We start from the raw sequence: 27,012 nt of genomic DNA, 5'->3' as shown, positions 1-27,012 counted from the left end.
TTTGCCAATCTTACTCTAACCAATAAATTCATATTCAGTGTACATTTTTAGCACTGTAGGAATTAAATTAGCTACATCGCAACATTGCCTTATGTGATAGTCACAGCAGTCACAAATACTAAGTATTATTACTTGTGTGAAAGCTAATTTTTGTGTTAACCTAATTGGGTTCTGGCATCTAGATAATAGGTGAAACGTTATTCTGGATGTTTCTGTGAAGGTGATTTTAGGTGAAATTTACATTTAGGGCTGAACTTTGAATAAAGAAGATGTCCCTCCATAATGTGGAGTTCTTGGCTAATCAGTTGAAGGTCTTAATAGAGCCAAAACTGATCGCTCCAGAGCAAAAAAGGAACTCTACCAGTAGACTGCCTTTGGATTCGGACTGTACTTCTTTCCTAGGTCTACAGCCTACTGACTTAACCTGCAGATTTTGGACCTACCAGGTCAATTTCGTGAGCCATTTCCTTAAAATCAATCTCTTTTAAAGAGATTTTTAAACACCATAAAGGCATTTAAATCACTGTCATAGAACTGAAGGAGCAGCCAATACAAATGTGAGCAGAGATTTCCTCAGTAACCAAACATCAGTATAAAGTTGGTAACTTATTCTCTGTGCATTAATGGTTTCAAGGTAGTTAGCTGGTGTTTGTAAAATAAATAAGCTCTGAAGGCAATTGAAAATGGGAAGGTAAGTTTCGCCCTCAGGAACTTCTCACAAGTATTTGGGATGAAAATTCACAAGGACTTTCTCTTGTTTCCCTCTCATTAGCTGATTGTTCTGAAAGTCTGAATTGTTCTAAGATCCACTAATTCTATAAGTACTTCTTGTGAGCTAAAGTATTAGAATAGAATGGAATACAATACAGTATAATATGGTATGAAGCAATGCCATAAGATACAATGCTCTTGGTAGCGAGGAATAATTTTTCCTCTACCCTTCTAAATTCTTGGCCAATACCCCCCTGTAATAATGATGATGATAATAATAATAACAATAATAATAATAAAAAGATTAGCAGGAGAAAAACAAAAGTTTAGTAACTTGTATTCCTCCCCTATACATGGGAGAGACCCAGGAAAAATGATTAACTCCCTGAAATAGCCAAGCCCTTACCTTAAAATATCATCCCCACCTAAAAACACAAAAAGATGTTGGAGGATGAGGAGCCAAGAAGGAGAAGTTACCCGGAAAAGCAAGATTAACAAGAATAAGGTTGTTATGCAGATAGAGGTCACTGTCTTCTCCACTGATAGGCATTCCTAAGATTTAGCCCTCCCAACATCCTAATACAGAAAGGGAGACACTCTTACAAATGCAGATTTCCTTTATAAATGTAAATATCTCTTACAAAAGGGTAACTTGTCAGTTTTCAGAGTTCTCCTGTGTCTGCAGTTTTTTTTTTTTTAAATAATCAGCTGAAAATAATCCTTATACCAAAGACATAGTTTGGAGTGGCAAATTCTACTCCCCTCCACCATGAAATGCAATTCACTACAGTGTCATTCGATGCCGTACAATACAATACAATGCAATGCCATGCTATGCTCTGCAAAACACAAAACACTCTCTTTCAGAAGAGAGTGACTGCGAATTCCACTAGTCTGGGCTCCTTATTTCAGATGAGGAAACTGAGCCCCAAAGAGGCTAGTGATTTATATGACTAAGGTCAGCAAAGATAGTAGTCTCTGGAATCTTTAAAACATGACAATACTGATATGAATATACATACAATTAACTGAAGTTGGAGGACATCTAAATCATAAACTAGCTCAACCCTGGAGAATAAAGAATACCAAAGTAGAAGCTGAACAGATGAGGCTAAACAAGTAGAAAACCTGAGTTTGATGCCAGTACAAGCCCTGTTACACAGGACTGTTTTAGTGGACCAGGGTTCCAGTGTCAGGATTTGGGAGTGTGACTTTAGACATCACCAGTGACAGAAATGCCTGCTTTTTAAAAAATATTGGGAACCCAGATGTAAACATTACCTTCTCATCACTTAATCCATTCCCTAGTCCAACTTCCTTTAGGGTGAATTGCTAGGATCCTTTTTCATACTTCCAACAACAAAAGAAAAATCTTGTAAACTATTCCTGATTCTGACCTTACACTAGATTCTTATGGTATAGGAAGTGTTCCACTGAACTGTAATACAATACTTAGATATTTCTATGTATAATATGTGAATGCTTGGGCAATTAGGGGGAAAATTATTGGTTATTTCTTTTGAAATATTAATTCTTAGAAGTAAAACATTGTTGGGGTACCTGAGTGGCTCAGTCACTTGAGCGTCTGATTTCAGCTCAGGTCATGAGCTGGTTGAGCCTTGTGTCCGGCTGTGTGCTGACAGCTCAGAGCCTGGAGCCTGCTTTGGATTCTGTCTCCCTCTCTCTGCCCCTCCCCCACTCACAGTCTGTCTCTCAAAAATGAATAATTTTTTTTTAATTAAAAGAAGTAAAGCATTCTTATTTTAGTGGGGTGGGGGGTGACATGATGAGTTTCTGGGCAGGCACAGGACAGGGAGCTTTTATAGGGCCTGCTCATGGCCATGCAAAATGGCATTTCTCTTAGCACTCACAAACTAATACAATCAGCTTTTCACCCTCCCCTTGGCTCTCTTGACAAATTAGTTCATCAAAAAGAGTTTGAAAATGATATCTATTGATGTTTCTCAAATTTGTACGTTAAATATGGTATTCTGAAGCCTACATTAAGAAGCCTACATTTTTTGTTTTTTTGTTTTTTTCTTCAGATGATGGTGCTAGTAATATCCGAGTCTGGTACAGTCTTGAGATCCATAGCTCTCCAGGACCACCAGTAGACATTATTGAAATGAAGTGCTCTGCTCTGGTAAGAACCCATTAAATCTTCATAGGCTCTGTCTTTTTGCAAACCAAACTTTTGTTGTATGCTTAAATTGCTATCCCTAAAAAGCATCCATATTAAATGAGTATATTAGGGTAAATTATTCAAATTATAGCAATTGTGTTTTAAATCCAATAATATGGACCTTAAATGTTTATGGAAAACATCTTTTAGCTCTATAGTATCTTATAGTGACTTTACTGATGAGTATTCTACATGCATGTTTTAAGAGTTACCAGAACAAACTTAACTTTAGCCTACATGCTTGCCCTCACACATATAATAAAAGCAGGATTATGCTCTTGTAAGGGATCAAGAATATCCTGTCCCCTCAGGCTCATACTAGCTGAACTAAGAATCAAATTGACATGAGACAGATTAACAGGAGAAAATAAAATTTAATAGTGTACATATGGGGAATGCACATTCATGGAAATTCCAAAATGGGCAAAAGGACATATATATGTCATTGTGAGTTAAGGAGAAGACGGTAGGGGTCTGAGACTTCAAAGGGAAGGAATGCAATTTACAGAAAGATGAAAAAGTGTAAATATTTGGTTAGCAAATGTTTGCTGGGCCTCTCAGAAACAACAGAGAACTGTGACCAAACAGGACTTGCTAGGTTCCTCCCTGTCTACCACCCCCAGTTCATAGTGTAATGTAGTTGTCTGTGGCGATAGCTCTCTTCCTGGAGCAGATCTGATATGCCCCGATTCGAGAGACCCCCAGAAAACAAACCACCAGAGTCCAGAGTCAAAGCCAAGCGGCAAGGGTTGTTTATTGCAAGGGTTGTTTATTGCAGGTTCGAACCCGGTCCTCCGCGCACTCCTTGCCGGTGACGCTAAGAGGCCCCGAGCGAGGATCTTACAGCTTCTTTTATAGACAGGCACAAACAAGTTAGGGATTTTTTTGAGGTTACAGAGCTGTTATTGGTTGACATTTAGATTTGAACGCTCAGCAGAACTTGATTGGTTCCCGCCTTTATTTCAAACTATTCAGCAGAACTTGATTGGTTCCCGCCTTTATGTCAGACTACAACCGGGCGCGCCCTGGCTGGTTTCGGGAACGGCGGGGGAGGGGAAAGGTCTTTTCTTTGCAGTTGTGAGTACACCTAGTAATTTTTCTCTTAGCCTCTCAGATCTGTCTAAATTCTTCTTAGGCAGTTGTGGGGAAGGTAAAAAAGACTTTCCTCAATCTACTGGGTTTTGATTGCTTTGTAGCTCAAAATAATCTTCATGCCAAAGTGGGCCATCTTGAGGTCCCTACAGTCTCTTGGCTCTTGTGAGAAGGGAGATGATTCCTTTTCAGGAACACCAAATGAAAGCTGTGCTGTCTTAATTAACAGTAGGTTTACAACCTATTGGAAATATGTACATACTCCAAGGATAAATTGTCTGCTGTGACTGCCCCAAGTGTGCATGTCCATGAGACATCTACTCTTGCAAGAATGTTGAGCGAGGCTTTAATCAACATTTTCCTTTGATTGGGTCAATGGGCTTATTCCTAACACTCTTTCAGTACTGATTCTTCCTGGCTTCTATAGCAGGCTTTTCACTCTGAAACATATTTGGAGTAACTGGCATGGATTTGGGGCTTTAAATAATAGTGACTAAGAATAGGATTGTCTTATGTGAATTATTAAAGTGTTATTAAATCTGGGGCACTTGGGTGGCTCAGTAGGATAAGCATCTGAGTCTTGGTTTGACCTCAGATCATGATCTCAAAGTTCATGAGTTCAAGCCCTATTTCAGGTTCTGCACTGACAGCACGGAGCCTGCTTGGGATTCTCTCTCTCCCTCTCTCTCTCTCTCTCTGCCCCTCCCCTGCTCGTGCTTGCCCTTTCTCTCTCTCTCAAAATAAATTTTAAAAAAAGTGTTACTAAATCTGTTATTATTATTAATTAATAAAGTTAAATATTGAGGCTTGTTTTATTTTTTATTTTTTTTCTCTACATTTTGTTTATTGAGACAAACTAATTAAAAGGCACAAACATAGGGCATGTTTACATGGACATTATAACAAACATATACATTAAAAGTATAGGAATGTGTTGCCTTCCTGCTAAACAGAAAGTTCCTAAGCTTTTATATATACAAAAGTTGTACAATTTAATGTCCTAAAGTACAAAAGATCATTTATAAAATTATTTTACACTAAGTACTATTTTATTTTTTACTACGTAGTTCAACCCCCTCGAACTGTTTTGTATAATGACACACAGATACCTGTCCCTGATGTAGGAAGTCTGCCTCAGATGTAAGGTGTTTGATGCTTGAACTGACACAGTGGGGTATAAACGGAAGTCATCCAGTTTGATAGTCAGTCCTGCAAACATTCTGCAAGATTAATACAACTAAATTTCACTTCTCTTAACTGCAAGATTAAAATAGAAAAAAAAAACCCAAAACATATTGCAACTTAAAAAAATCACAGCGTCTTGGTTTTAGTAACTTTTTTTTTTTTAAACACAATGTTTTAAAAACATGTGTGGCATGATGGTGTAAAGAGTATCTGTTTCCCTAACTTTTGGTTTCTACTTTATGTACAGAGATAAAACATCCTGCTAAGAAATAAAAAGCACATGTCTTAACGTGCACAATCATTGCTGGGTTTCTACAGGGAGTACAGATAGCTGTCTCCCTGAAAACACCACAAAGCTGATACAAGTGTTTTTTCAAAGAAAAAAAAAAGTGATGTCCATATTTACAAAGTTGAACAAATCTGCACAATACTTGATTAAGAAACGGAAGGAGAAATTAAAAAAAAAAGAAGATACACTCTGCTGTTCTGAAGGGGCATACTACCTAGTTAGTGGTTAGAATAAAAACTGTATACAATTTAATATAAGACATAAACTCTAGTGAGAAACTAACACATCTTTCCCTGTTGTAACATCAACAGGCTCTGATTGGGAGAGAGAGGGGCATATCACATCCCAGTGCCTCCAGCATCTTCCAATTTAAAGCAATATATTTTAACTGTTCCAAAGTACTCCTTGGCTCCTGAAAGGAGTCCCACTGGCCTCTGTTTGTTAGGAGTCTGTTGAGGCTTGTTTTAAATGAAACATGAGGGGTGATAGGCATTAAGGAGGGCTCTTTGTGTGATGAGCACTAGATGTTATATGTAAGTGATGAATCACTAAATTCTACTCCTGAAACCAATACTATACTATATGTTAACTAACTTGAATCTAAATTAAAAAAAACAAATGAAACATGAAGACAATATTCATGGCTATTAGTCATGTTTTAATTGATTTAATTTTCTTATTGTTAATACTCAAATATTTAAATTGATGATAACGGTTATTTTCATTTTTAAACATGCAGATGGATTTTTCATAAAAATCATTATTTAGAATCTTGAACTTTTGCTCCAACAAATAAAAAGTTTTTAAAAGACTAAAATAGTCTGTAAATCAATTACTTACCCACTTCATTTCTGGGTAAATCTCCACTGAGTCAGAAAACGGGTGGTCAGACTATTGAGATGCACTCAAATGTAGCTTGCAAAAGTGTTCTCTTCTAAGTGGCAAATGATTTAATATGATGATGATAGAGTCATTTCACCCAATAAAAACGCCCCATTTCCATGACTCTACTATCACTGCAGAATAAAATCTTTCTTAAGGGTTATTTTTAATTTGGCATAATTTTATGAAACTACTTGCTGTGGAAAATGGTTACTGTATTAACAGCAATCTCTTTACCAGGACACAGGAGGAAAAAAAAAAAACATTTAAAATCGGTCCAGGAGAAATTGAGACCATGAGGTGGCACCTCAAAAAGATGGACATTGGCTTCCTTATTAACTGTATGTTTAAAATAGATACAGGGATGATCAGAGATCTGCAACCCAAACTAACCAAAAAAAGGACGTGATTCTAAAATACTTACAGACAAATAACTATTCACGTCTTCTCATGAAATGGTATATAATGTGCCCCCCTTTTGGGAAGAGTTGTCAACCCTTTGAGCAAAATTGATAGAGATTGAGATTTTTTTTAACTCTCAACTTTGAATGGTAAAGATTGTCACACCAACTGAGAAACACACATCATCAGTATACTTGATGTAGATAAGTAGGAAGACTGAACAAAAAGACACCATCTGTTTCGTTTAATGTGCTTCAAATATATTTTCATTTTTAAAATTAATATTTGCATATACACTTTCAGGAATGTATTGTTTTTATAAATAATGGCCCTTGTCCATTGTCTATAAAGGACTTGCCCCTCCCTATGTAATGTATTTTATTATTGTGTGTTAAGTAAAAATTCAACCGAGTAAATTTGAATATTTAATTGGCTTTATTAAATGATTCATGAATCAGGCATCATCCCATTTAGCCAGTAGAGGGAGCTCTGAAGAGATGTACAGAGTGGAAGGTTTTTATAGCTGGAGGGTGGGGTAAGAAAGTTATTAGTAAAAGAAAAAGACTGTTCCAGACAAGGTAGCTTTTCCCTAGGAAAAAGAGCAAGGGGTCTTATCATGTAGATCTGGTCATCTTCCTTTGAGGGATAGAGAAGGGGGCATATGGCACACTCATTGGTGCCCATCAGAAAATTCCTGACCAGTTAAGACTACTTTTCTGGGGGAGTTGATACTGCAATTAGATTATGTATTAAGCGCTTAAGCTTCCCCCCCACTTCAGGACTTGGCTGAAGTGATGCCATTTTGGGTCTGTGGTTATTTTTGATTTTGTTTTGTTTTTCTAACACATGTAATTCGAATTCAGTTTGTGTTGACTTCCTATCAGTTCTTAATTTAAACCTTTCCTGGTTTTGGTACCACAGTGTGATACCTATAACTCATCTCGTTTGTGTATGTACTTCTGATTATTATTGCTTTTATTTTTCATTGTGAATAGCTAACATAGTTATTTTATAAAGATATTCAATAATTTACTTTCAAAGTCTACATAGATGAAAACGCAGTTCCTGAGCCCCCATTCCATTTACCAGTTTTACATTGTAATGCAAGAATAGAACTTAGCATCGTGAATTGCCGGATTGCTCCGTTTGTCGCTACAGGCAGGTGTGCTATATTAAGTAATCAGTTTCAGCTGAGATAGGTGGGGAAGGGGAGTCTTTTTTGACTAACTCAGTCCATTTGGGCTATGAATGACAGTGATGTTGTTGCCCAGTTATTAGGTTTCCCCACCTTTCTACTGGTAATTGCCTAAGGTAAAAATGTATGCACTTATTAACTCTCAGACATGATGATCTAGTTGCTGGAGATGGTATGGATTCTTTTAAATTTTTTTTTTTTAAGTTTATTTATTTTTGAGACAGAGAGAGACAGAGCATGAACGGGGGAGGGTCAGAGAGAGAGACACAGAATCGGAAGCAGGCTCCAGGCTCTGAGCCATCAGCCCAGAGCCCGATGCGGGGCTCGAACTCACGGACCGCGAGGTCGTGACCTGAGCTGAAGTCGGATGCTTAACCGACTGAACCACCCAGGTGCCCCTGGATTCTTTTAAATAATCCCATCAAATAAATCTTTGTGCATTTCTTGAAGTTTTCTGAATACTATCAAAAGTATGCTAAAATTGTTGTCCTTACCTAATATTTTTTTACTGCATTTGCTGTTTTGCCAAACTTTTGAGAAATATTTTATTTAAACCTTAAATCGTCAGATGTGGCAATGGAGCTTTCAAGATACTAACCCATCTCTGATTTTCCATCTGTATCTCAGCTTTTGTTACATTCAACCCAATTTTCACATCTTCCTTAGAGATGAATGTTTAGAATCTCCATTAAAATAGGTTTCGTGTAAGAAATGTTTACATCCTCGAGGCACATAAATTTGTTTACTTCTTAGAGTAGGTTCCAAAAATCAGATTATATTGACACTGAACAATAATTGGTTGTGAGTCGTCCACTCTCTAATTGGTATAAATTATTTAGTATTCTTCTGGAAATTTTAACATGTGATATCTGCTATTCCATTTTGTTTGACCTTAAAAATGTCTTGTATGTCATATAGTTGGGCTGTGAGAGAATGATAAGAGCAATCCACCATCTTCCTACTGATAATACCTTCAACATACAGCCATGAGTTAAAAATGCATTCTGAAAACAAAACTTAAGTGTGTGAACAAAATCTATGCTTTAAGCTTTAGATCAGTCATAGACTGCATAATATTTGTTCTGTTGTCAGTGACAATTGAATGACTCCTTTTTTCATTTTATAATCAACCTTTAATTAAATTCACTATATTGTTAATGGTGCAACCCAGAAGTCTGTACACATATTAGAAAGAAGAGTGTTGGGGGGGGGGGATGTTTATTATATCTTTAAAGGTTTTTTGGCTGATCTAAGAATTATGTTGACATGAGACAAATTACCAGCAGAAAGTCAAACAGAAGTTTAATAACATGTATACCTCCTTCTGGTTTACATGGGAGAGACCCAGGAAACTGCATAACTCCCCAAAATGGCTGAAGCCTTGGGCTTAAATACCTTGTTCAGCTAAAGATAAAGCAAAATGTTGGGAGGTGACCAGGAAAAGCACAGTAAACAAGGATAATGCTTTTTTTGCAGATTTAAGTTTTGCCTTTTCTATTGATAAGAATCTCTAGAGATTTAGTCATCCCCCTCTTCCTGGTACAGTAAGGGAGACACCCTTACAAATTCAGATTTCCCTTATAAATGTCAGTAACTCTACTTGGTTTCTCATTTGTCTGTTTGTTTCTTAACCAGCTTAAAATAATCAATATTCTAAAGAGGCATATCTTGGGATGGTGAAATTTTCTCCCCTATAGGAGCATAGTTAAAAACACTATTAATCCACTTAGTGTCAAACATAAAAACATTAATACAAAACATATGTGAATTGCCAATCATTTTAAATAAGTTTTTAACTTAAAATTTTAGCCTCCATAATAAAATATATATTTTATGATTTCATTTTGTTATGTTTTTCTTTTCTTTGTGTTTTTATATTCTTTATTTTTTCTGGGTGAAAGATCATATGTCATGGGTGTTGTACATGATACTGAAATTTTTCTTCCTCATGAAATGTTAGTGTAAAATGTTAACATTCTGCTTTGAATTTATCTTGACAAAATAAAATATAGACTGTATATTTATGTGTACATGTACATATATATGCATATATATATATATATATAATCATGAACATGCTGTGAAGGCACACACACAAGTTGTGTCTTTCCACAATGTCAGTTTTATTCAATCATAATTATAAAGGAGGTTCAAGATTCCAAATTCAGTGACATTTCCCCATGTGATTAAACTTGGCTTCTTACACAGCATACAGAGCGGAACATAAGACAAGCCACACAAACAAGATAACAGAAGGGTATAAGAAGTTAACAAACCAAACACGAAGTCAGTTTGTGGGCGTGCAGTTGAGATAAGGCCGCTCTGTCTGTCTAGGTCTGCTCTCGGTACTTACTGCTTATTATGTTCAAGCAGTGAAGGATCTCAGTTCTGTTTGGAGATCAATCGGGCAGAGCCTTCAACGGCAGCTGCCTTTTTTAAGTGGTCAGACACAGAGAGGTCATGTCTGAAGAGTCTGACAGCTTGTTACAAAAATCCTCCCCTTTTGAAAGGGATTTAATTGGTCTTAGGCCTCTGCAGACTTGCTCTGATTCTGCTTGGTATCATTTCTGGTGTGTCAGCTGATGTTGATCCTGGCATCAGCATCTCATAGCTGCGGTACTTTTAACTGCCTGCATCATTGCTTGACACAGGCTCCTGCTTGACATGAGAGACTCCATTTTGCTCTCTACATATAAACATATGTATGTGTATGTATATAGAGAGCAAAAGGAAAGGGAGAGAGATCCTATCTTAAACAGTTAAGCAAGAGGGTACTTCCTAGGGATCATTACCTGCAATTAGACATATTTCTATTTGTCACTGCTTTTTTGTTTTTTTTTTTGTTTGGTTGGTTGGTTGTTGTTTTTTTTTTTTTTAGAGAGAGAGCACAAGCAGGAAAGGGGCAGAGAGAAAGAAATAGAGAATCTTAAGCAGGCTCTGCACTCAGTGAGGAACATGACATGGGCCTCATTCCCATGATCCTGGGATCATGACCTGAGCTGAAATCAAGAGTCAGATGTTCAACCGACTGAGCCACCCAGGTGCCCTTATTTGTCACTGCTTTTAATAACTACTGCACCCCCACCCCCCGCCTCCAAGGTTATGGGAAATGTCTGAATACACATGAATGGAGTTTCTCACTTTTTCACAGCTCCTCAGTGTCTGTCAAATACATCCTCACCTTCATATCATGCCCCACTCTGGCATTAGCAGCATGCCTTGATTGTACCTCTGCATTCCGTATGTCTCAGGTTGGATATAGGGTACTTCCTTAGGTATAGGGTTATGCGGGTGGCAGTTGCAGAAGAATGACAATGGTGTTTCTAGTTTACAGCTAGCTGCCTGTTTCCTCTGAGTTCTGAAGTGTTGGCACCTACTTTTCAATTTAGGAAAATTACTGAGACATACTATAAGTTATCATTTCCTCTGAATTACATGGTACCTTTATAAATACCCTTTGGTACAGTTTGTTTATTGCTTGGTGATGGTTTTCAATTGAATAAAATTAAAATTGAAAATTTCCTCAATAACATGGTTAACTTAATATTGCATGTTTTGGACATCAGAAATAATCCTTTTAATTTTTTTTAATTAAGTAGGCTCCACACACAAAATGGGGCTTGAACTCATGACCCTGAGATCAAGAGTCACATGCTGTACCGAATGAGCCAGCCAGGCACCCCAGAAGTAATTCCTTTAAAATTGACTCATGATTATCTTCTGGGAGATGACATTGATGGGGTTTTAGAATGGTGGGGGGGGGGGGGGGAGATGCAGTTGGGAGTGACAGCCAAGAAGAATTGTTAAAGACATCTTTGGTGCAAAAAGGTGATTTTATTAAAGCATGGGGACAGGACCCATGGACAGAAAGAGCTGCACTAGGGTTGTGAAGAGTGATTGATGATATACCTTCAGGTGGGAGGGAGTTAGGGATGACGTAAGTCTCTAAGGAATTTTGGAAGCGATGTTTCCAGGACCTTGAGGGGCTAGCTGTTGTTAGGAAAACATCATTTATTACCATTTACTAAAACCTCGGTCATGAGACTTTTCAGATGTGTATCAGCAGTCCGTAAGCTCAGAGTATGATTGCCAGCCTATATCTTGGGGAGTTGAGACAAAGGAAGTTTCCAGAGGAATTTTTATATGTTAAAGTAGACTTACAGGATCTTGGAGGTTAGGATAATGTTAAGCTAAGATTCTCTTTTGCCCCTAGCTAAGTGTTATCATCGAGGCAGCTGAGCTCCTAGAGGAAGGTCACACTGCCCGTTTCAAGGACTAGTCAGTGGTCTGTAGGCAGTAAGGGAATTTAGTTTTTCATTTGCTTTAGTTTCCCACATCACCATGGCAAGCATTTAAACCCCCTTACATCCTGGTAAGGGTGATATTAGGGCTCCAGGAAACAGAGTCTGTAGGTTTCTGGAGATTAGTCTATGGATAAGATTACTTTTTTTCTTGAAGTTTACTAAGTTATCTGTAAACTGAAGGAGATTCCTGTCCTGCATGACTGTGATCTCTATCAGTTAACCATTTGTTTTTCCTTTCCTTTGTTCTTGGGCAGCCAGGAGTGTCCAAGGAATATCACACATATCCCACAGGGGTTGGCGGGAGGATGCTATTAGCCTGTCCTTTGCCCTCAGCTTGCTTTATGCTCCCTCATCAATATGGTGGAAAATACTTCCTGCTAGTGCATATTGAATTGTCATTGACTCCATTAGGCTTTTATGGGCAAAACATATAATGTTGATTTACTCTGACCTATTTAGAATAGGAAGTGATGAGGTTTTCAGTGCAAATACTCAGTGAATTAAATTTTTTCTGTTCGGAGAAGCTGTGAACTGCCAACCAAATGATAAAGTTAACCCACTGTCTTTCTTACAGCTGTCCTTACCAATAACTTGCATGAAAGGAGGTAGCCTAGGTTAACTCAAGATTTTTAAATTCCTTTGAGTAGGATTTTATCAAAGGTTGCTGTATTATTTAGTTCAAAGTTCTAATTATCCAGAATACCAGACATATTAACTATTAGATTTATATACAAACACTAAAGTCTCTAATAAATTGCACATTTATTTTTTAAAGAGTATTTATTATCTCTGGTATCCCTCACACTATTCTACACACTGAGGAACAGTGATGAATAGTACAAACAAACCCCTATTTATATGGAGCTAACAGTCTAGTAGAGTCAGAAAACAGAAATAACATTGAAATAGGATATTTCATGGGAGATTTTTCTGTTGTCTTACATTTTCTTTTTAGAGTTTATTTATTTTGAGAGAGTGCACATGAGCACGTGGTGTAGAGAGAGAGGGAGAATCCCAAGCAGGCTCTGCATTGTCAGTGTAGAGCCCCATGTGGGTCTTGATTTCAGCAACTTGTGAGATCATGACCTGAGCTGAAACCAAGAGTCAGACACTTAAGCAACTGAGCCACCCTGGCACCCCTATTGTTTTACATTTTTAATTAAAGACACAAACCTGAAAACCATAGATAATTCTGTGTCCATGTTATGAAAGGTGCTGCTATGCCATTTATTAAGGACTCACTGAATGTTTTAGTTATGGTATTTTTAGGGGCGCCTGGGTGACTCGGTTGGTTAAGTATCCAACTTCACCTCAGGTCATGATCTCATGGTTCATGGGTTTAGGCCCATACCTGACTCTACACTGACAGCTCAGAGTCCAGAGCCTGCTTCAGATTCTGTGCCTCCCTCTTTCTCTCTCCCCCTCCCCTGCTTATGTGTTCTCTCTCTCTCTCTCTCTCAAAAATTAAACAACTTAAAAAAAAATAAAATAGTTCTGATGTTTTTAGCTGACATAACAAACTGAAATTTCAGTGGCCTAACACAATAAAAGTTCTTAATAATTGTAACACTCTGGTGCATTTGTTCCCAGTTGGTGGCTCCTCCCAGTTGTGGTTCCATCAACCTTTAGGAAGTCAGCAGTTCCTGCATATAGATGGAGAAAGAAAAAGACACAGAAAAGAATTTCCACTGGTTTCTTAATCATCTCATCACAGAGGCAACATACATCACTCTCTCTCATGTACTATTAGAGAGAACTAACCACCTGGTTACGCCTGGGTGCAAGAGAGTTTGGGAAATGTAACCTCTGGTTGGGCAGCTGCTGCCCCATGTTATCTTCATGTTATGAAGGGGAGCACAGTTTTGCTGGAAAGATGATATTTCTGCTATCATGGAAGATTAAAAATATTTAGGCTATCACCCATGTCCAGCCAGCCAAGACATTGGCTAGAACACCAAGACAGGGGGAGGGGTTTCTTTAAAAAGTAGAAACTGACAGCTTAATGCCCACTTGATTTTGGTGAGTTCCTGCTAAAAGACTAGACCGTGGATGGAGGGAAAATGGCTAGAGGGACAGCAGCTGCACTTCCACTGGCATATGACAAGACCTTGTAAATCAAAGTCTATTCTACTCAGTGACAGGAGCCAGGAGACTGGGCTCGGACTGTTTTAAAAGGATCTACTCAAGATACATTCTGCTAGGGTGAGAAGAACCCAGGAGAAAAAGTCTACATGGGGTAATGCTAGAAAGGGGAAAAGAGAAGGACCCAGAATGTCAACTGGAAAAGATCAATCCATATCAATTAGGTAAATAGCCTTTGTTCTTTTACCTCACCTCCCATCTGCATCCTGTAACCTGAAGGAGCCATATTAGTGCGGTGATTGCAGGAAAAGTTAGAGCAAGGAAGTTGAAAACAGCAGGTTATGTCTACCTTCCTCCTCACAAGCAGTCTGAAAAATTACTACATGTCCCCGGGATAGGGACGGGGTGCCAGGAGGAAATATTGGTAAAAGCATTCATTCAATAGGAAATGAAAGTATTGATTGATTTTGTACCTTTTTAAACATCTGACAATGAGACTGATCCAGCATTGGGAACTATCCTGAGTTAACAGGTTGGAAGAGGGAGATCCTGCCAGGTTTGGAGGTCAGTATTGGAAGAGTCCATCCAGTTTATCTGGAGATCCTGCCAGGTTTGGAGGTCAGTATTGGAAGAGTCCATCCAGTTTATCTGTTACCATGATAATAAATGCCTTAGCTAAATTTAGTGACAATTGTACCCACAAAAATTGTCCAGAGTTTCACTGAGGGACGCATGAGGACTGGGGAAATGTACCCAGGTAGAGCAATTAACAAATGTACAAGCCCTTGGAACAAAATGAGCTTGCTGGGAAGGGAGGTAGTAAGAAGGAGCCCAGGCATCCCAGGAGCAGAAAAGATTGTTGTGAGGCTGGAGCTTGGACAGAAATGGCAAGGGGTGACTTTCATTCAGAGGTGCCGGCAGGGCCACATCTTGCAGGACCTCAGAGGGCAAGATAAGAGATTTTATTCCATGTGCAATTAGAAGCCACTAGAGGGTGGAAAGAAGGGGAATGACCTGATCTAATTTCTGTTTTTAAATCTCTCAAAATGTTTCTGCTATTTTAAGAAAATAATAAACTTATCAATTATATTTAGATGCTGAAAACATTTTATATCTGTTTTAAGATGAATAGAGCTATTCAAACTTCCTCTGCTAAAGTTTATAATTTGCAAAATTCAACATATCTGTTTGTACGTATTTTGAATTGTATTCCAATCTTATCTGAGTATTTGAATTCTTTCAGTGTTGTAAATTTCAGCATCTTATGACTGCCTTCATGCTTTAAAATCTTTACTCATATTCCACAGGATTAAATATTCATAATTTATTACTTTTGCAAAAGAATTATGAGAAATGGAAGCAGTTTCTTAAATCAGTCATTATGTTAGCTAAAGCATTCCTTAAGTACAATCCAGAGAAAAATACTGGACACCTTACAAAGGAATGCTATTGTTGCACCTAAAAGAGGCCACGTGAAGACAAAAGACAGTTTTGAAGTCATTGCATTATAGTCACTATTTCACTTGAATTTGTAAAAAAAAAAAAAATCCAAACTGATATATATTTAATTATAAAAAGCCTTATAAAACCACTCATTAAAGGGCACCTGAGTGGCTCAGTTGGTTAAGCATCCGACTCTTGATCTCATTCCAGGTCATGATCTCACAGTTGGGTACGTGAGTTTGAGCCCCACATCAGGCTCTGCCCTGATGGCAAGGAGCCTGCTTGGGACTCTGTCTCTCCTTGTCTCTGCCTCTCTCCCACTTTTGTGTGCTCTCTCTCTCTCCCTCAAAATAAATAAATAAACTTTAAAAAAAAAAAAAAAAGCTAATCAAAGTGGAAGAATATGACATTGGCAAGACATGTACCAGCCAAATATTTCACACTTTTTATATAGAGAAAGCATGCACAGAAATTCAACTGACTTTATACTTCCTATTGAATGAGAGTTATTTGTCATAAAATGGAATGGGGGTGGCAGGATGCCTTAGATAATAAGACTATTAACCATTTTTGCAGATGAATTCTTTATACCTTCTCTTTTGTATGCTGAAAATAGTTATGCATTTTTGGATTATATAGATAACACAAAGAAGGTATTTCGAGAATAAACTTACAAATTTTCATCATCTCATCAAATGATGAATGACAGAAATCTCTTTAACTTATTGAATGCATGAAATATTTAATAAAATATCTAATTTTTATGGCCTTAAGAAATATAGTTAGAAAATTAATCTTTTCCAAATTAATTTTGACAGTATCTTGGCAGGTGTATATTTAAAAGGGATTAGTCATACAATACTGATTTTAAAGGTGTAATTTGGGGATTTTTATCTATTTAAACTTAAAATATTCAAACTATAATGAAAGCTAGAAATTATTTTTTTATAATGTTGTAGTTAAATTTGACATATATTTTACCAGACTAGAAATACAGCACTTTTTTTTTTGAGGTTTATTTATTGGGGTACCTGGATGGCTCAATCCGTTAAGCGTCCGACTTCAGCTCAGGTCATGATCTCATGGTTCGTGAGTTCGAGCCCCACATGGAGCTTTTCACTCTCAGCAAGAGCCCACTTCAGATCTTCTGTCTCCCTCTCTCTCTGCCCCTCCCTCCCCTCTCAAAAATAAAAACATTAAAAGATTTTTAAAAAATAAAATGTTAAAAAAAATGTTATTTTTTTTTAGAGAGAGAGCACAAGTAGAGGAAAGGCAGAGAGAGGGAGGAGAGAGTGAGAATCCCAAGCAGGCTCTGCACTGTCAACTGTCAGTTGCAGGGCTCAAATCTACAAACCATGACATCATGACCTGAGCCAAAGTTGGATGTTTAACCGACTGAGCCACCCGGGCACCCTAGAAATACAGCACTGTTAATTGGAAACTTAAAGCTTTTTACCATAATGAAACATTTATTTCTATTGAGTCTATTGCTGGTTTTGAGACGACCCCAGAGAATTCAATTATAGGCTTTCTCTAGAGATTGTAGTGCTTCTTACTGCCAGTAGCTCAAAGCAATTAATGATTCCTTTCTGTAAGGCTGCTCAATTGTGAGGGGGTGTCCAGACCTACTGTGTAAGAGGGAAGTGATCGAGTAGTGATATTTGCCATGTTACAGCAAATACTCGGTGCCCGGGAAGAGACAAGCCACATGCACTCAGGGCATCAGGAAAGACTGTTTATTGCGCACTGGTGCTCACCCAGCAGAATCACCTCCAAAGCCTGAACCCCAAACCTTGGTATCGGCTGGCCTCCTTTTATGGCTGGGATGGTAGGGGGTTGAGAGACAAAAGAAAAAGGGGGGGGCACTTATCAGTGGTGCTACTCGGGTAGTTGGTGGAGGCAGGAGGCAAGCAAGATTACAGAAGCCAAAAGCACGCAAGGGGAGTATCCGGCCTTGGACATCTAGCTGGTACCTCTTATCTTGCTTTTACCAGCTTTTCTTCTCATTCTTCCCTCTTAATTCTCAAGCTACTCTGGCAGACTTAGAGAAAAATCAGTTTGTGGACGTCAGGGAACCCTTTGCTGCCATGGGAAGAGGGGCAAAGACCCTTCTGGCTTCTTCCTGCTGCACAGGGATGTTGAAGGGAGCAGTGAGGCAGCTAGGGTTCTTTGTAATCCAAAGCAGAGTAGCAACAGCTAGAATGGTCCAACTGGAGCATCATTTGGAGTTTTATAGCTTCTAGGCAAGAGGAAACAAGCCTGGTTAGCATATTAAGGATACAAGGACCAAACAGGAGGGCTATGAAAAGCATTAGGAGAGGACCAGCTAAGGGGAAGAGCCAGGATGCCCGATTCCATATGTTGCTCCAAGAGTTCCGTGAATCTGCAAGTTCCTGTCTTCATTTGTTGACTTGCTCCCTTAACTGCTGGGCCATATCTCAGACTATCCCTGATTGGTTGACATAGAAACAACATTCTTCATTTAGGAAGAGACATAGTCCTCTTCTTTCAGCAGTAAGCAGGTCCAGCCTTCTTCTGTTTTGTAAGACTACCACTGCTAGGGAGTCTACTTGGTCTTGTAAAACCATCAGAGATTTGGTAACCTGTTCTATGTCATCTGTTAGGTCCTTGGATAATTCATGATAATAAGTGGTTGAGGAGATTATTCCTCCTATTCCAGTGCCCACCTCTGCCGTTATTCCTAAGGCAATTAGCAGCCGTATGACTTGAATGGTTCTTCTGGACTGAGTGTATGCTGCGAAGAGTACTATAAAAGACTGGTTGTTGGGTACAATATTTATCTGAGGAGTGATGAAGGCTGGGGTGCAGATGCCCATCCAATTGGCTGGTAGACACAGGTAGGCATCTGACGCACATACAAAGAGAAGCCCTGGGAGGGGTCGACACCAGGGTTGGGTTATAGGAAGATGACTGAATTTCTGACAGTCAAGAGTCTGGTTGCATTTGCCAACGGTCAGATTGCCAACTGGCTCTTTTCCAATTTTGTTTGTCAGGCACCTGGGAGCTGTTTGGGACAGTTCGACTCCTGTTAGTACAGGCCTCACCATGTGGGGGTGTGGGTCTTTAGTTAACAGGGTAACATTTACAGTTGCCTGTGTTGTCACAGTAGCTGTGTAATGGGGGGTTCCTGTGGACAAGCAGAGCCAACAGGCTTGGCCAGGCTGGGATTGGTATCATTGAGGAGGCGATGTGTAGTGTTTAACATTTGATCTAGATGGGGATCTAAGACAAGTTGGTCTGATTTATGTTCAGTCAGAGGTTGAAGGGTTAGGACAGAAGTGACCCAGCAGTCATGGGGTACATCAGGGCAGGTTGGATCAGGCAGTCCCCAATAGTGCGCGTGTGTTTTTTTAAATTTTTCCCATCCAATAAGCTTTCCATTTCTGGTACGGGGGGTGACCCCTTGGTATCATAATATCTATTCGGCATGCGGGGGTACACAGTGGCACAGGGGCATGGTGGTAGTGTCATTTTATCTCTGCAGACCGGAGGAGCAGGAATTGACACAGGGGGGAGGGGTTGGAGCAAGAGTCGGGAAGGGCACATGGGGAGAAATGGCCTCTTTAGGAGGCCGAGTGGGGTAGCAGGCAGTGCAACCCCGATGTTTGTCCCTCATGAAGACAGTAGATGGGGTTCAATGGTTAGAAGCATAGAGTGACTCTTTGTGCCTTTAGGGGACAAGAGCAAATGATAACTCATGCATTTGCATGGTGGGAGTGAGAAGACTCCTCTTGAACAAGTTAGGAACAGGAGTATGTGTAGCAGGGACAGGAGATAGGGCGATCCTATCTTGGGGTAGGAGACGGTTATAAAGGCAGAGAACAACATGCAGAGGAAGACATCAATCAGAACTCAGATAATATACATCTAAAGAGAATAAGGCATCCTGACACTAGTAAGTAGAGGAAGGCCAACAAGAGTTTGTGACTGAGGCGCCAGTCTGCGGGAGTAACTTGGGTCAGCCCTACAGCAAAGAGTATGGCAACAAGTATGCAAAGAGAAATAGGTAGGGGATGACGATGAAATCTGAGAGAAAATGATTTGTTATAGTTTATTTAAGTTGCTTGGTGATTTCCTCAAGCTTCTGGTTACAGAGAGTTCTCAGGTGTTGGCTGCAGGCTGCTTTTCGGTTGCTATCTTCTTAAGGGTGATCTGTAGAGCATTGTTCTGGTTAGCAGTTACTTTCCATTTCAAGTGGTTGTCAGGTGACAGGTGGTGAAGCCTTTACTTGAGAATGGTGGATCCAGGCAATAAGCCCTGAAACCTGGAGAGCTGTGGGCATAGTTAGCACAACTAAATAAGGTCCCTTCCAGGTAGGTTTAAGTGGTTCCTTTTTCTAGTCTTTTATCCAAACCTGATCCCCAGGTTTGTGGGGGTATACACTTATTCCTAGGGAAATAAGTATCCTGTCTCTCACCCATCTAATGTATCTCAAGTACAGTTTTCCCTAGTCCTTGGAGTTGTTTTTGTGTTTCTAAATTCCCTAGCTCTGTCAGGTCCCCCTTGAATTTGACTAGTGGAGGGAGTCTTCCATATAGGATCTCAAATGGGGAGAATCCTATTTTTGCCTGGGGTGTACAGCATATTCAGAGAAGAGCTAGGGGTAGTATATCTGTCCAGGGCAAGTTAGTTTCCTGACATAGTTTTGCCATGGCTGATTTAAGGGTCCAGTTCATACATTCCACTTTCCCTGAACTCTGGGTCCGGTAGGCTGTGTGTACGTTCCATTGGATACCTAGGGTTTTGGCTACTTGTTACACCACCTTGGCCACAAAAGCTGGGCCTATGGTTAATTGCATTCCATATCTGGGAATGAGATCACTTAGCAAGGCCTTGGTTATTTCTCTTGCCTTTTCGGTGCGTGTGGGATAGGCTTCAACTCAGCCCAAAAATGTGCAGATGATTACTAAAAGATATTTGTATCCTTACTGAGTCTCATTTCGGTAAAATCTACCTCTAAACCTTTGAAGCATGCCGAAGCATGCGTGACCACAGTGTTGGATTCCCATAGGCCCAGTGGGGCCTTGTTTGGCATTATTTTGAGCACGGAGGAGGCAGTGTTGAGAGAGGCACAGAGGGATGGGAGTTGAGCAATTACAGAGTAACGGCTAATAAGGTTTCAAGGGCAGTTTTTCCTAGGTGGGTGAGCTCATGCTGTTGGAGAACCCCCCTGGTGGGCTAGCTGCTCCCATACATAGACTCTTTGGTCTGGAAGTACCCACCATCCGTCTTCTGTCTGGCCTCCTTTTTCTGCTGTGCTGTGCCTGTTTTGTTTCTTGGATTGTGTACTTTGGGGAAGTTGGCAGTTCCAGGGCCAGCATGATTTTTGAGGGTGTTGTCTGTTTTCCCGCTGCTTGTTTAGCTGTGATGTCAGCTCATCGGTTACCTTCTGACACTGAGTCCTTTCCTCTTTGGTGTCCCTTGCAGTGGATGACTGCTACCTCCCTCGGATCCCAGAGTGCCCTTAATAGTTTTAGGATTTCTTCCCGATTTTTTATTTCTCTTCCTCATGCGCTCACAAGTCCTCTCTCCTTGTATAGAGCCCCTTGTACATGTAGAGTGGCAAAGGCATAGCTCAAGTCAGTGTATATGTTGGCCTGTTTGTCTTTACTGAGTTCCAGTGCTCTTATTAGGGCCCACAGTTCTGCTTTTTGGGCTGACCATTGTGGTCCTATGGAAGGGCCTTTGCTTCTATGACCTCAAAATCAGAGACTATTGCAAAACCACTATATCTTTTGCCTTCATTCATGAAGCTGTTACCGTTGGTATACAGGATGAAGTCAGAATTTTGTAAGGGCCTGTCTGATAGGTCTGGTTAGCTAGAAGAGACTTCATCAAGTACTTCTAGACAATCATGCTCTGAGGGCCCTGCCACTGCAGGCAAGAAAGCGGCAGGGCTTAGAGTTTTTATGGCTTCCAATCTTATTCATGGGTTCTCACATAGCAGTCCCTCATATTGTATCATCCGAGCATGCGTTACCCAGTGTTGCCCTCTGGCATCCATCAAGGCAATGACAGAATGGGGAACCTTAAGGTTTAGGTTTTGCCCCAACGTGTTTGTCTGCTTTCTTGGTTAAAAGTGTGGTGGCTGCCAGGGTCCTCAGACAGGGTGGCCATCCTGCCACAACTGAGTTAATCTGCTTTGAAAGGTATGCCACTGGTCTTTGCCAAGGCCCACGTTCCTGGGTGAGAACCCCCAGAGTCACCCCATTCTTCTCATGTATGAACAGGTTGAAATCTCATGATATATCTGGGAGTCCCAAGAGCAGTGCCTCTGTGAGTTTTTTTATATTTTTGAATGCCTTTTCTTGATTAGGGCCCCAGAAAAGGGGTGCTCTCTCTTCCCCCTTTAGTGCTTTGTATAGAGGTCTGGCCAACTCTGAGAACCCTGGGATCCATATTGGACAGAATCCTGCTGCTCCCAGTAACTCTTGGGTCTGCCAGCAGGTAGTGGGAACTGGAATGGCACAGACTGCCTGTTTCCTTTTGGCTCCCAGCATCTGTTTGCCTTGGGTAATTTTGAAGCCCAAATATTGAACTTCCTCTTGGCAGATCTGTGCCTTTTTCTTTGACACCTGGTATCCCGCCTCTGCTAATAGCCTGAGTAGGGCTCTGGTTCCCTCCCAGCACTGGGTCTGCTTGGGACTGGCTAGCAAGAGATTGTCCATATACTGCAAGAGGGCACATGCTAGGTTCCATCTTGGAAACCTGGCTAAATCAGATGCTAGTGCCCCACTGATTAAGATTGGTGAATTTTTGAATCCTTGTGGCAGTCTAGTCCAAGTGAATTGTTCCTTTGCCCATGTGGTAGGGTTTTCCCACTCAAAAGCAAATAGGGGTTGGTTGTTAGGCTCTAGCTGGAGACAGAAGAAGGTGTCCTTTAAATCTAGGCGTGTGAACCATTCTGCTTCAGAGGGTATGAGTTTTAGTAGAGTGTATGGGTTAGGCAATGCTGAATGCAACATGAAGGCTGCTTCATTAATGGCTCTCAGGTCTTGTACACGGCAGTAATCATTTGTCCCAGGCTTTTTCACGGGCAGCAGGGGAATATTCCATGGGGACTGACATCGTTTTAGAAGTCCCCATTTGAGTAGCCTTTCCAAGTGTGTCTGGATCCCCAGGCGTGCCTCCTGTGGGATCATATATTGGTGTATTTTGACAGGTTCAGCCCCAGGCTTTAGGTCAATTAATATAGGGGGGATGGTTTTTTGCCAGACCAGGGGGGTTTCCTTCTGCCCAAAGTGAAAGGAATTCAGCTTCTAGCTCGGCGACCACAGTTGGCTCCCCGGGAGGGTAAGTATATAATTTCCATTTTTCTTCCCATTAAATCGTCAGGGACAAAATCATGGGTTGGGCCTTTTCTTTTAGGCGCAGTTGTGTCCATCTGTTTGAGGAGAAGGTTATCTTCACCCAACTTGGCTAAGAGGTCTCTACCTAACAGTGAGACCAGGCAGTCAGGTGGGTACAGGAATTCATGCACTACTTGGTGACGCCCCAGCTGGCATTGTCGGAGACCACAACATGGCCTTTGGGTTTACACCTCGGTGCTCCTACGATGGTGACTTCTCGACCCAACAGAGGTGCCACCTTGCATGTCACCACAGAGTGTTCGGCCCCAGTGTCCACCATGAAGTCTATTGTTTGGCCCTCACCTTCATTTTGACCATGGGCTCATAGGGGCCTAGTTGGATAGAACCTGGTCTTTCCTTATCAGAGTCCACTCCTGCCAGTCCATTCAGGTCAGCCTCAGGTGGTCCTGGCTGGTAGTGGCTGGGTGGAGCAGAAGTGTTTGGTCTCCCTTTTTGGCATTTGGGGCGTTCATTTTTCCAGTGTCCAAATTCTTTGCAGTTGGCACATTGATCCCATCCCAGTGGCGCCCTTCTTCTTTGTTCTTGCATCCCTCGTGGTTTCCGTGGGGGCCCTTCCGAAGGGGGTGGTCACCTCAAGGCGGCGGCCAGGAGAGCTGCCTTTTGTTTCATTCTTTGGTCTGCCTCCTTTCTGGCAGCTTGATCCTAGTTTACAAAAACCTTGTTGGTGATTTCCAATAATTTTGTGGCATTTTTTCCATCAAATCCTTCCAATTTTTGGAGCTTCTGTCTAATGTCACTTTGGGCCTGTCCCACAAAGGCAGCATTGACCATGCACTGATTTTCAGGGGCTTCTGGGTCAAATGGAGTGTAAACTCTGAAGGCTTCACATAATCTTTCATAGAAATCAGCCAGATTCTCTTCTGGCTTTTGTAAGACCTCAGATACCTTTGCCATGTTGGTGGGCTTTTTGGCCCCTGGTTTTATTCCCTGGAGGAAGGTGAGTCAGTATTTTTCTAGTCTGGCCCTTCCCATTTCTGTGTTGGGGTCCCAGTGGGGCTCTTCTTCGGGCATAGCCTCCCATACCCAAGCCTCAATATCTAGATTCCCATCTGGTACCTGAATCTGGAGCCATTTTCTGGCTTTGGGGACAATTTGTCAGTGCTTTTCCATGTTGAAAAGGGTAAGAAGAAGCTGTTTGCAGCCGACCCAAGCAGGGCGGTGAGTCTGGATTATGGATTCTAGGAGATCTGTCATCACCTGTGGCTTCTCAGAGTAGGGCGGCGTGTGGTATTTCCAACTGAGGAAGTCAGTAGTAGAGAACGGTTGGTAGTAGAAAAACAATCCCCCCTACTGTAGGGTCCCATTGGGGCGTATTCTCTGGCGGCCCCTAGTCTCCCACAATGCCATCTGCATTGCCATTGGGGGCTTTGGACCTTGAGCCACGGACCTAAGGCATCTTCCTACCAGTTGAGGTGTCCCCGGTTGGGGTGGTCTGACTGCTGGCAGAGCCGAGACCGATGAGGGTGGATTATCAGGCAGAGGAGGTTCCCCTCCCTTGATTGATGGGGCGCTGGGGGCATATGGTGGTGGAAATGGAGGGACTTCTGAATTTTCCTGGAGGATGGAGGGCAGAATTTTCTGCTATGAGGTCTTCTTCTTGGCCTGTGCCACTAAGACCCTACATTGTCCCTTACTATTAACATCAACCCAGACCCAAGTAGGCTTGACTTGGGCTATTTCCAGCCACTGATCCATATATAGAAATTGATCTGGGTGGCCAAGGTCTCCACTAACTACTTTATAAACAGCTCAGATTGTGGGGACATCTCAGGTGCCTGCAGGGGACCAACCTACACCAGACATGGGCCATTCTAATTCACAGAGAGTGTGTAACTTCCTGGGGGTCAATTTGACCCCATAGTCACCTGAAAATCCCTTTTTAAAATTCTTAATCATACATTCCAAAACAGTTGGTTTTGAGGAATTTTCCCCCATCCTGGTATTCTAGATAAATCCTTCCCAATGTATGGTGTTGCAGGACAAACACAAGGGAAGATGTCACTTCGTCTGCCTGGCCGCTCCCCTCACGGGGATTTAGATGCCTCTTAGCATTGGCAGGTCAGTATAAACCCCTGACTCGGATGAGGCCTCTGGGAACCTGATTCTGCCTTGAACTGTATGAGGTCATCGCGGAATTGCAGGGTAGGACCCACTCAGGCTCCGTAGCTGAGACCGTGGAGCACGGGCACTCATGCACACATTCACACAGATTGCAGACTTCCACCCAGGACTTCCCTGTGCTATGCAGAGACTGTGCCACCTGGGAGGTCATCAAGCTCCCCTTCTGCCTCTAGGGCGGGCCTGAACTCGGTCCTGGGTCCCTGGGGACACTTACCAGGTCCGATGTCCCATCCTGGCAGAATTTTCTGATTCCCCCTGGAGTCCATCCGAGTGCAGTGGGGGCGGACTATGGCCAGCCCAGCAAGGGTCAGAGTCCAGTGAAGTCACCAGCGGTGTGCCTTCTTTTCTGTCACAGGGGCCCTCGAAGAGTGGCCTGTCTGCTGGCCACCGACAACGGTGGCTCAAGGGGCTAGTGCAGCTGTTGGCTTCCCGGCCAATGCTCCAAAATGTTACAGCAAGTACACCACACCCAGGAAGAGACAAGCCACACGCACTCGGGGAATCAGGAAAGACTGTTCATTGTGCACTGGTGCCGGCCCAGTGGAGTCACCTCCAAAGACTGAGTCCCGAACCTTGGCATTGGCTGGCCTCCTTTTATGGCTGGGATGGGATGGGAGGGGGTCCAAGAGAAAAAAGAAAAAGGGGAGGGGGCATTTATCAGTGGTGCTACTTGGGTAGTTAGTGGAGGCAGGAGGCAAACAAGGTTACAGAAGCCAACAGCATGCAAGGGGAGTATCCGCCCTTGGACATCTGGCTGGTACCTCTTATCTTGCTTTTACCAGCTTTTCTTCTCAGCCATGGACGTATCAAAGAGGAACTGTTACACAAATGCCCCAGAGCTGCATCCTCATTTTCATCTCTTGAGATTTGGCCAAGTGCAGAAGGTCCTAACACATTTGTAACACTGGGGCATGCTTCTGTTACATGGCTTGTAGTTCACAGAGATCACACTAGATTGAAAGTGGTTTTGTTTTACTTTGAGCTCAAAGTTTATATGTGATAAGACATGAAACAATTTGGTATTCCAGTACTTCATTCCTCTTTAGACCAGAGTTTTCATTGTATAGATCTCAAAACATGAGTGGGTCAAAATGAGCATTATTATTATTATTATTTCTTTTTTTAAGAAACAGAATAGAGTAGGGGGCACCTGGGTAGCTCATTCGTTAAGTGCCTGACTTCAGCTCAGGTCATGATCTCGCAGTCTGTGGGTTTGAGCCCCACATTAGGCTCTGTGCTGACAGCTCAGAGCCTGAAGCCTGTTTGAGATTCTTTGTCTCCTTCTCTCTCTGCCCCTCCCCTGCTCATGCTCTCTTTTTCCCTCAAAATTAAACATTAATTTTTTTTTAATTAAAAAATTTTAAAAATTACAAAATAAAGAAATAGAATAAAAGAAAATAGAAAGTATCAGAAAATGTCATGTGTGGGAAAAGTAAGGAATGTTTTGCGAATCTTTTTTTTCAGTGGTACGTGTATGTGGGCCGGGTTATGATGTAAAATTAATTCCTTGAGATTGTGGTGAAAACATTTTGAAAATCACTTTTTACTTTTATGAGGAAGAAGCTATGGCATTACTATAGACTGACACCGATCATCTCTAAGAAATATCTGAGTAATAGACCAGGACAAATGTCTAGTCCAACGTTGTCTCATTTTAGTTTTCTGTCTAAAGACCTGGGCAAAGTTTCTAGGCCAATATATGGTTGTTGGTATTTGTTATCCTGGTCATATGG

General features: G+C 41.2%; 1 protein-coding gene across 1 annotated transcript in view; it reads left to right on the top strand.

Moving 5' to 3' along the window:
- The window catches only part of CFAP47 (cilia and flagella associated protein 47), a 546,469-nt gene that overhangs the window by 396,509 nt on the left and 122,948 nt on the right, over positions 1-27,012 (top strand). Inside the window, exon 53 of the mRNA XM_053891727.1 lies at positions 2,757-2,854. Within this exon, the coding sequence (XP_053747702.1) occupies positions 2,757-2,854 (98 nt within the window). The remainder of the gene's footprint in view (positions 1-2,756; positions 2,855-27,012) is intronic.

The sequence above is a fragment of the Panthera pardus genome, unplaced genomic scaffold (assembly GCF_024362965.1).
Source record: "Panthera pardus isolate Hobbes unplaced genomic scaffold, ASM2436296v1 HiC_scaffold_27, whole genome shotgun sequence".
Classification (NCBI taxonomy): Eukaryota; Metazoa; Chordata; class Mammalia; order Carnivora; family Felidae; genus Panthera; species Panthera pardus.
The sequence above is the reverse complement of the archived record's forward strand: the minus strand, read 5'-3'. Positions and strand labels throughout refer to the sequence as shown.